At 39.4% G+C, this 10626-nt stretch overlaps 1 protein-coding gene across 15 annotated transcripts in view; it reads left to right on the plus strand.

Moving 5' to 3' along the window:
- Positions 1-6230, plus strand: part of DAB1 (DAB adaptor protein 1) — a 425811-nt gene extending 419581 nt beyond the window's left edge. For all 15 annotated transcript variants that reach the window (XM_071750042.1, XM_071750032.1, XM_071750039.1 and 12 more), the window contains one exon: positions 2913-6230. Coding sequence is in view for 3 of the 15 variants with exons in the window: in XM_071750044.1 (XP_071606145.1) it covers positions 2913-2957 (45 nt within the window). In the remaining 12 variants the exon portion in view is untranslated. The remainder of the gene's footprint in view (positions 1-2912) is intronic.
- Positions 6231-10626: the final 4396 nt, after the last annotated feature.

Consider the following 10626-nt stretch of genomic DNA (forward strand, 5'->3'; position numbering starts at 1 on the left):
CTTCCTGCAGTGCCTCATTTTTTAAAGGCTCCTGATGACCAGAAAGAGCCCCATTAGTATGTGAGAATATAGCTAAAGGCTCCATTGATAGCAGCTGCCAAACATAAAGGAAAACATTTACTTTTTTTCAAACATCTGCCAGAAATTGCATATCTCCAAAAGCCTATAGAAGCCTTCAAGTGGGATTTAGCAGCAAAATGAGAGGTGCTGCCAGTTGCCTTTTTGGTTTCTCCCAGTGGGTTGGTGACAGCACATCAGAAGTGCTTCTGGGCCAATTCTATAGAATGGAAAACATGTTAGGATTCCAGGTGGCTATATGAATTGGAAACCTTGTATGCCATTTTATTTTTCCCTCTATTTTCCTCTTTTCTTTATATTTGACAAAGACCCCTTCTCTCATTTTCTTCCCTATGGATTTGTTCCCAATCGGGCGTAGAAGTAGAAAGCAGAAAACATTGGTGAGATGATTCTGATGCTGTGAGTTCTGTTCACCTGCCTTTTAATTGCATTCCCTGTGACTTTTGAGTGGCCTACATTAAACAAAAGGGTTTATTTCTGCTTCTAACACCGTCTAGAATCTAGTGAAGTCCCCCTGCCTGGCACTTGGAGAGAATCTATCCATGAAGTCAGCAGCACTTGACTTTCCTTTTGCCTCTTTTCTGTCCCTTTCTGCTCTCTTTTGCTCTCTTGATTATCATCAATACTTTACAGATGCCATTTGAAATGTTGGGCTACAGGCAAGATGCACTGCTTGAATTAGCTCAAAATATTAGAAAACAAATCTCAGTCATTGACAAGAAAAAAAAAAATTGGCTGAGAGGATCGCACGCAATTGCTGCAATTAATTTCTCATTTAGGCTCTTGAAGGGGGATATCAAGTAAAAAGAAGACATAAGAGCACATTTTTCAGTCAAAATTATCTGCTCTACTGGAAGACAAATTATTCAAATCAGTGAGAAATTCAGGCTTTGCCACATCAAGTGAATGTTCAGATAAATGGTGGGTACAAATCAAAGATATTTCTAATTCCAAAGGCTGCCTCATGAGTGTTCTGATGACCCCTGATGAACTCCTCCTCCTCTTCCAAAGATGTCAAGTTCAGTAACACCTTAGGCCACCTGTTACTTAAGTGCATCTGCATATCTAAAAGATTTTTGAGGACAGCTCTAACAAGCCCACTTGACATTTTGAAAAGCTCTTTTTTTTTTCCCTGATGGCATTTGAAAACCTGACATCTTTTGTTCCAAAGGGATGCTCTCCCTCCCTCTCCTTTTCTTCTCCTCCTCCCTTTTGCTTCCCTTTACAATCACCTCAGGTTCAGCAAATGCCTGAAGAATGGCTTGGTGTGTGTCAGGTTCCCACATTAATTAGTAGAGATTTTCTCCCAACTAGCTGTGATAGATCATTCTGCCAGCTTCATGTCTGACTTACATGAGAATTGGCACAGGTAGGCTTAACACAGAGTTTGTGAAATGCAGTTATTTACTCTCAGTCATCGCTTCTGATTACCTTTGGTTTGTCAAGGTCACAAAATATATTTACTCCTTGCTGGGGATAGTTTCAGCAGCTTTTATTTAATCATTCCCAAGGATTTCTCTCATCCTCTCCTAATCCTCGTAGGGTACTCTGGGCCTCATGGAGTTAGGAGATGGGGAAGCAGTCTCTGCAAGCCCCAGAAATGTTGTCATTTCAGGGGAAAAGTGACAACTTTTCTTGGCATGGAGGAAACAGCTCAGATTTTGGATTTGCTGTGTATCTCCCAGTGTGATGGGACACAGCCTGGAGCACTGGACATGGGATAACCATAGCCCTAGGGATCCACCTTTGAGCTGGCTTTTTTTTTCATCAGCAGCCTCATTTTTATAAAAAGGAATTAAAACCCCGTGCCATCCCCTGCCAAATATTTTTGCCCAGCAATTTACCAACCCTCAGAATTTTTTTTTTTTTGCTCAGAGTCAGCTCTTCTGATGCTGCTGTAACATGAGTTGATTCTAACTTGGTTAAATTCAACGTCGTGGCGTGGTATTTGAATATTTATCAAGCTGTGGAGAGTTAATGCAGGATGGCATTAATTAGCCTTTCTGCCTGTCTTGTTCTTTTTTTAGATGTCATTCTTAGTTTAATAAATTAGTTTCTGGACATGAAGGAGAGTGGATTCCAGGGTTCATGGGTGGTTTGCTTCCCACTGCAGCCAAGATGAACGTAGTATTAAGAAAACACAGGGTATCAGGTTTTTTTTTTTTTCCCTTCACATCCAGGAAATTCTCAGGAATTAGCAAACCCTCCTGCTTTCCACCAGCTTTAATAATCATTCTAATGGCTACCCAGACTCCTATCAGACTGCATGGAGCTACCATTCCTCACAGGCAACTCATTTTGTTCTTTTAAATCCCATCACAGCTTCAGCATCTCAGCCTTCAGCAGTGGTTGCTGTTTGCAAAGTGTTTTTCCACCATGAGTTGTGGAAAACCCACAGCTCTTTTCTGCTTGGGATGGGTCTCAGCCTGGTACCAGGAGCAGCCTCTGATGCCAGCTACATTTCTGGCCCGTAAACTTCCAAACATCCAGTCACAGAAATGATCATTTCATTACTTCATTTGTCTCTGCCCAGCAATACCTCCTGAGGATCGGTCCATGGCCAGCAGTGGAAGAGGAAATTGATAGTGAGCATTTGTTTTCTGAAAGAATGTCTCATTTTCTGAATTATTTCAGAAATATTTCAGTCAGATTTCAGTCAGATTTTCTTCCCAATTCAGCCAGGATGCCGTGATCAGTCAGGGCAGCTCAGAAAACAAACACTTCCTTTGGGTTTTGACTCAGGAGGTATTGCTGTTCTCAAGAGAGGATGTTCTAAAACTGTTCTAAAAACTTTCTGGAGCCATGTTGGCTTATTTTATTTTTGTTATCCCCAGGAAGCAGAACCTCTCTACGCCCAGATCAACAGACCTAAGAAATAGCATTGTTACAGGCTTGTGGTGCTCCAAGACTCAAATGAAACCCAACAACCTGGCAGGCCTTTGGCTTTCATGCTTTTTTCCGATTGATTTTGACTGACCTGGAGAGATGATTGCCCTCCTGGACTGGCTCCACGAGTGTTCCTGATGGGGTTTTCTTGGCAACCAATGGCAGATTCCTATGGCAGCACAAATCCCAGTTCTCCCTGTTGATCATACCACAAGTCCAGCCCTGTCCCCGCAAGTCATGGGGATCCAGAGTAGGAAATCTTACTCCTCGGTCTTCTTTCAGACATCTGTTATCTTCTGTATGCCACATATAAATAACAAGCATCTGAAATTTACTCAGTAATGGACATTCTTTTTCTTTTGAGCAAAAAGCTTGGTCTGTATGTAGCAGTGGCATCATCATTCAAGAGCCTTTTGGGGCACAAGTCGGCACTTTTTATGTCACGGCGACATCTTTTTCATCATCATTTCCATCAGGCTGATCCCGAATTTTTTATTTTTTTTTAACCCTTGTTTAGACATATTTAAGCAACAACATAAAAAATATCAGCGGAGTAATTTTTTATTGATTTTGAGGTTTGGGTTTTTTTCATTATTATTTCTTATCCTGTAGTTTTGTTTGAGTGACGGATGTCACAGCGAAAACACCACCTGTGGAAAGGATTCCTAACTTCAAACCACAACATAAAACTTGGTTGTCTCTCCATCTTGACTGAAAAGGTTGCCAAATGGACCTTGAAGTTCTAGTGCATCATGAGGAAGAAATGCTGCTTTCTGTCTGAATACTCACGTTGGGGGTAGAGAAAGGACATCGAGTCCCACTGAGGAAAGACAAAAGATTTCCTAGGAAACTCTAAACAAAGTGCAGAAAAGGAATATTTTTATTTCTTCAGTATCTTGCTGCTGTAATGCTATGCAGACAAGTGTTTTCTTCTCTGTGTGCCATTTTTTTGATGAAAAAAAAAAAAAAACAACACAAAAACCATTTGCCAAATAATACTGGTATGATTCTGGTTTAGGAATTGGGATGAAGCGGACTTTACCAATGGGACAAGGATGGCATGGATTTTGGAATAACAGACTGATTCTGTGATCAAATTGTTCATCTTTATCACTTTTTGTACATCAGAAGAATCAAATGGGATTTTTATTTTATAACTTGAAAAAAAAAAAAAGAATCTTACTGTTAAACTCTTTAAATGTTTAAGGGGAAATGGCTTTAAGGAGTTCGAATGAAAATTGCCAGTTTTTTTGTAAATATCAATGTTATGAAAATTCTTTTACTTAATGCCATTACACCGTAGAGAAGGTAGCAAGTTTGCAGTGCTTGGGAGGTGTGGCAAAAACCCCAGTTTGTGGTTCTCACATCACATTTGTCTTTTCACATGCTTACAGGAACAGGCTGAAGCTCAAGTGCATTTGCCAAAACCAGTCAGCTTGTCAGCCACTGGTGAAATGAATGGGAACACAGGATATTATGCTCTAGCATTATCACACAGACATACTCCACTTACAAGAAATCACTTTTTATTGACATTCCTTTCAACCTCTGCATAGAAGTCATCAAACTGTTTACCCACAGAGCAAAAGAATCGAAAATGTCTTCTTTTTTATGGTTATGAAGCAAAAAGTGCAGTGTTTGGGTTCATGCGTTTAGCACATGGTTTTCAGAAGGAATCTATATATTTTTGCCCCACAGAGAATTGTTATGCAGGTCAAATGTGTTTTCCTGATGTTCCTATGCAGTTACAGTATATTGAATTTAGTGGTTTAACACTAAGAAGCAAAAGAGAAAAAAAAAAAAAATAGAAAAAGGAAAAAAGGTTAAAGAAATCAAATTCTTAATTGATCCTTTTTTAAGGTTATTGTGCAGATTTTGTTTTTAAATTGACACATTAGGATTTACATTTTTATCATGCTGAAACTAGGCCTGGAGTTATAAATATTTTATTTTCTTTCATCTTCCTGATAAGCTAAAAATGGTTTAGAGGCCAGAATAACTGGGATAGCAGTTGTTGATGTGTATAACCAAATTTCACACCACGGTCTTTCCTTTGGAATTTGGGAAATTAGAGAAATGGGAGGTACAGAATGAATGTGAATGAAAAATTAGCTGTGGACAGACCTGATGAACCCACAGAGAACTCTTCTCATTTTTGGTCATTTGATGCTTATTCCTTAGTCATGTGCAAACAGCTTTGTAGTGAATCTGATTCTGCCACCAGAAGGAAGATCCTAACTGGAGAAGATGAATCAAAACTCAGTGGATTGAGTGTTTCAGGATTAAAAGCAGAGGTGAAAAAGGACATTTCTTTAAGAATATTTTCCTCATTTGCACAGTGGTGCTACTTCCTTCCTCAGTGGCTCTTTTGGGTTTTGTCCTCCATGCATGGAACCACAAAGACAATTTGGGTTCATCACTGACATTTGAGGTTTCCTGTCATCATGGGTGCATTTCCACTGTTAGGGGGTAAAATGTTGGAAGGAAAAGAAGAGATTTTACATCTCAGAGGATCCATTGATGTCATAGTTGTAGGAAACAGATCACTTACACAGTCCTTGCAACCAGTAGGTGCTGGGGGAATGAGGCTGGGATTTTAGTGTCTTATCAGAGGAGCTGGGCCATCACCATGGACCTTTGTCTTACCTTGACCAACTCTCAGCTAAAAAAACAAATCCTGAAATAGTCCTTGTCATGGTTGAGATGCTGAATTGGGAGGTCTGCAAGGCCTCTGCACTGTACCAGTATTGTAGATAACTAAAATATCCAGCTTGTGCAATTGTTTAATCCCTCATCCTTCACTAGCACTAAATCCATCACTTGAAATTGAAAAACCAGGGAATCCCACCAGCCATCCTGTTATCCCCTGTAGGTTCTTGATCTTTACCTGTCATGAAAAGATATTTTGATAGATCGTAGTCATCCAAGTGTCTGATGAAACCTTTCATCTAAAATAACGTACTGGGCACCTTCTTTGCAAAAATGTTTACTCCATGGTTTCCATTCAGTTTTATTTCTCCATCCTGACACGTATTTTTTTAATAAAGATGAGAAAGAGAAAATGACTGTTGCAGTACATTTCTAAACCTACTTTAACTTTACCTCAGATAATGACCATTTGTTAACACATATGGACACATTATTTTTAACTTTATGTATAATGCATTCACCAACAGCAAAACCAACAAATTTTTAGAAATTTTCCATTAATTTCTGTAACACACCATGTAATACTGTTATGAATAAAAACATTCAAAAAAAAAAAAGGCATAATTTCAGTAAGTTTGTTTCATAGCTTTGGTTGTAATTCTGCTTTTCTTGCAGTGTGGGTGTCTGCTAAGGAAATATCTGGGAAAGGAGAGAAAAAAGTGCCTCAATTTTGGGAATGCCTGATCCTAAACACTCCCAAGTGATGCTTACCTTGCAAATTCTTATATTGCTGCTTTTCATTGCTGCATCCCTGGTATTGGCCTCGTTTTGGGTGTTTCAGGATGAGCATCCCAAACCAGTAGGTATTTTACTCAACTCCTGTGTAATCTCAGGTTCCTGGGAGAAGCAACACTGTGTAGTTTTACTAAAGCTGGAGCATCTTTGTGGCACGACAAGTTGTAATTTCAGTCCCATTTTCCTCTTCAAATAAAATTAAGAATTAAAAATGTGCCTTTCAACATGACAGTTTTGAAAGTAAAAAAAACAGAAAGCAACCCAAACTTTCCAGTAATATGCAGAGAATTGAAAGCAAAGCCTTGATCCATTAAGACATTAAGATGCCACCATCTGTTTCAGTGGGACTTTTCTGCTGGTTGGGGCACTGAGTTGGGTAGGTTCAAGTGTTTTCCTGGTGAGGATCTCTTGAAGCCACATGGAAAATAATATTTGATATTCAGATGTACCAGGGACTGGATTTCTCCACTGAGGTAAGGAATAATACCTTTTTTTTTTTTTTGCCAAGAGGGTAATGCAAATATCCTGCAAGATATCACCTTGATATTTAAGGGTGAGAAGCATGTGTCTGTATACAGGTAGAGAGAGAGGTTTGAATGTTCACTTATATTTTAATGTATCCCTTTAATCATCCACCAGAAACGTCCACTAGGTCAGACTGAAACCTCCCTTATCTTTGTCAATGAATATTGTTGAAATCCTTGGATCCCAGCTAGGAATAAAAAGTTGATTTTGTTGTGATGAACACATGCTTGGTGTTCATGTCATTTTGCATATTGCTATTCACATCTTCTTGGAAGGGGGAACACGCTCTATTTGGTTTTCATTGAACTACAAAACATCAGCCTATAGTGCAAAAAGACACAGGTTTTAAAATAAAATGTATTTTTACAATGTGAGCCAAATCTATCCTTGTTGATGCTCATCTTGAAAGTTGGTTTATGTTGAAAAACCAGAATACTCAGCTCCCATTGCAGAGCTGTTGTGCAGACTTGGTGTAAAAATTCAGAATGAGCAGGTTTGAGGTGTAGTCTTGTGATGGTGATGGGTCCCCAAATAGGAAGGACCTGTCTGGATGATGGTGGTGGTGTTCAGAAGAGGGGAAAAAAAAAAAGGTGTTTAACTGTGTTGTGCCATTGTGCTGTATTGCATTAATATTACTGTAACTTATGTGCACTAGGAATTCCTAGATGGGTTATTAGAGTATCCAACCCAAACATGACTATCTCCAGAAATGCTCTTGATTTAACTAATGCTAATTAAGGCCACGATCTCCTGCAGTAATGAGAATTTATTTAGCACAGGCTTTGCAGAATCAGGCTGTGGTTTTCCACGAGTGAGGAGCCTGACAGTTCTCTCTTTTCCATGTCAGTGACTTCAAGAAAAGGGATTGATTGTACAGACTGGGACTATGCAGTTTTAACTTGCTTACTTTGGATTAAAGGCAATGTTTTATGTGCTTTAATCACTGCACAGTGACAGTTGCAGCAGCAGCCTGAGCTAACCTTGTTCTTCCTTTTTCCGGGTTGTGATATATGTTGCCATGCACCACTGCCTTTGTTCTTTTCTTGTCTGTCTAAAAGTTCAAGTCTTCTCAGGCTGATTTTTATTAGTTTTCTGGTAAATACTGCTCTCACTCCGAAGAATATAATTGCAAAGAAATGAAAGGGGGGCTTTGTTGGCAATTTTCTGGGAAGGGTTGAATCCCTTGGCTGCAATCATCCCTCTGAACCAGCCCAGGGACCAAGCAGTGGAGAATGAGCAAGGTAAAAATCCAAATGGCAACCAGAAAATGGAGGGTTTGCTTCAAAAATGTCACCTTGGGTCATCTTGGGTCTGTTGCTATCTCTGTTCTTACTGGTGCCTGGGTTTCTGGTTCTGTATGTGGGCTCAGTGGGACTCATCCCTCTTCCTGGCTGTTCCTGGCTGTGGTCTGATGCAACTACCATAAAAATCATGATTTTTATGGTACTTCTGTTCACTCTCTTGTGATGAGGTTTTCCACAAGCTGGTCTTCTCATACTGATTTGCTTTATAGGGTCATCCCCATTAAAAGCCTTTTTTTTAATACCTAATGTCAAGCAGAGAAATGGCATGGGGAAGGAAAATGTGTATTTTTTTGGGTTTGGAGGGTTTTTTTTTTTTGTTTTTTTTTTACTTGCTTTTGCTGTCTGAAAAGTGTGGGGGAAGTGAATTATACATTTCAGCCTGACAGTGAGGAATATGGGGAGATATCCTGATGCCATTTCCTGATTACCTGTAACACTGCCTGTATCTTTCTGAAATTATCCTACTGGAGGCAGGAAATATCAGGTCTATTAGTGAAACGACTCGCCAGCTATTAGTTTTTAGATCTTTAAATAGTCTTATCTCAATGGATGTGTTTGCCCTGTGGCTCATCTATCACCCCTAAAATGTTTTATCAGCACCTGAGGAATCTCAAGAAGAAGAATAGCCTCAAGTGTTACCCATTCAAGGGGCTTTCAGATACAGAATATTTTTGTTTCTTTTTTTTTTTTAAAAAAAGAAGTCTTTTAAGATCTGATACTGTTTGCTGGCTTTTCCAACCCCATTTCCTAGCTCCCACAGCAGCACTTCTATAAATACCCCTGATCAGTGAAGAAAGTAGATTAAAAGAAACCCAGGGTAATGGGCAGCAAATCAATGTCCATTCAGCCTCAGACATTTGTGAAAATAAAAGATTATGAAGAATTATTGCCAGGTACTGGCTGTGTGAAGCCCTTTTGTGGCATCTTTGTCTCCTTTAACAGAAAGTTTTTTGTCTGAGAAGAGCTCTGAGCCAAGAGCCAGTTGGTACAATGGTGTAAGAGCTTGTGGGGTTTGTGACTTTTATATTATTTGGCAAATTCACGTTATGAGTGGGGTTTTTTCTTTCAAAAAGGGTGTTTCTAGTTTGAAAATGAGTTTGTGTGTGTGTTATCTTGAGGCCTAATGGAGAGAAGGTGTGGGGCATGGAAAGGTTTTTTACCTCCTCATTACTGCAGCCCCTCTTCACAGGACCTTATATAAATCAAAGCTTTCAGAGCTGAACTTGTGCCAGATTTGGACCAGGTCCCTGTAAGGCATTGTTTTTAATGAATCAAAAGCCAGAAAAGGAGAATTAAACTCAACAAGATGTGTTTTTTATTTCCAGGGCCTTTCAGAGGACCAGTCTCACCACCAGAAATGAAAGGTATTAGTAAAAAAAAATGATGGTGCAACAGAGTCAAACATCTGCAAACATTCCTTAGGGTTTCCTACTTGTAAGCTTTACCATATTTGCCCCCTGGATGTATGTTCTTCACCATTAAATCAGTGGGTGAGCCTCCTCTTGTCTTTGAATGAGCCAGGTGTGTTCTTCTGCAGAAGGAAATGAAAATACTGTCTCAGACAAGAAGAAGAAAAAAAAAACCCTTTTGAAAAGAGCAACAAAGATGCCCTGAATAGCTGTTTGTTGGCTTCAGTCTGACATTTCCCAGGAAGGACCTTTCATCTCTGATGTGGTTCATAGTTTTCATTTGGAAAGGAAATTGTCATTTAAAAAAAAAAAAAAATCATCATACTTGGTGAAACCATATGGTGACAGCTGTCACTTATGGGGACAGGGGGTTACAGACTTAGGTTGGTGTCATGAGCTCTGCAAAGAATGTTCAGTTCACTCTGAAAAGAGTTTTAGCAGGTAGGAAATTCTGTCTTTTGGGTTCTTGCTGCTGTTTGAGCTCCTTTCTGCTCGTTGAGGAGCAAGCACTGAGATGCTCATGGTGAGAAGCAGTGAAACAAGAGCTTGGAGATCCTCACAGGCTGCCAGGGCTTGCAGATAAATCCAGAGGGTGTTCAGTTTATAATCTTAGCTTCTCTCTTTTGCTGCTATTAAGATACTGCCTGTGTTCTGCATTTCCCAGCCAGCAAAGCTTCTGCCTATGGAGAAGTCTTTCCTGGAAGTGTTTTGGTTTGGGTTTGGTTTTTTTGGGTTTTTTTTTGTTTTTTTTTTTTGGTTGGTTTTTTCTTTTGGTTTGGTTTGGTTTTGTTGTTGTTTTTTGGGTTTGTTTTTTTTATTTTCTGGGGTTTTTTTTTTGTTGGTGATGGTTTTTTTGGTTTTTTTTTTTTTTTTTTTTTTGCCATGCACAAATGATTAACAGCTAAATCAATGGTGCCAAAGGTTGAGCAAACTGCGTCACACAGGCACACCTTGGGTTTAGTCTGGAGCAAAGTTATTTG

Source organism: Heliangelus exortis, chromosome 8 (assembly GCF_036169615.1).
Source record: "Heliangelus exortis chromosome 8, bHelExo1.hap1, whole genome shotgun sequence".
Taxonomy (NCBI): domain Eukaryota; kingdom Metazoa; phylum Chordata; class Aves; order Apodiformes; family Trochilidae; genus Heliangelus; species Heliangelus exortis.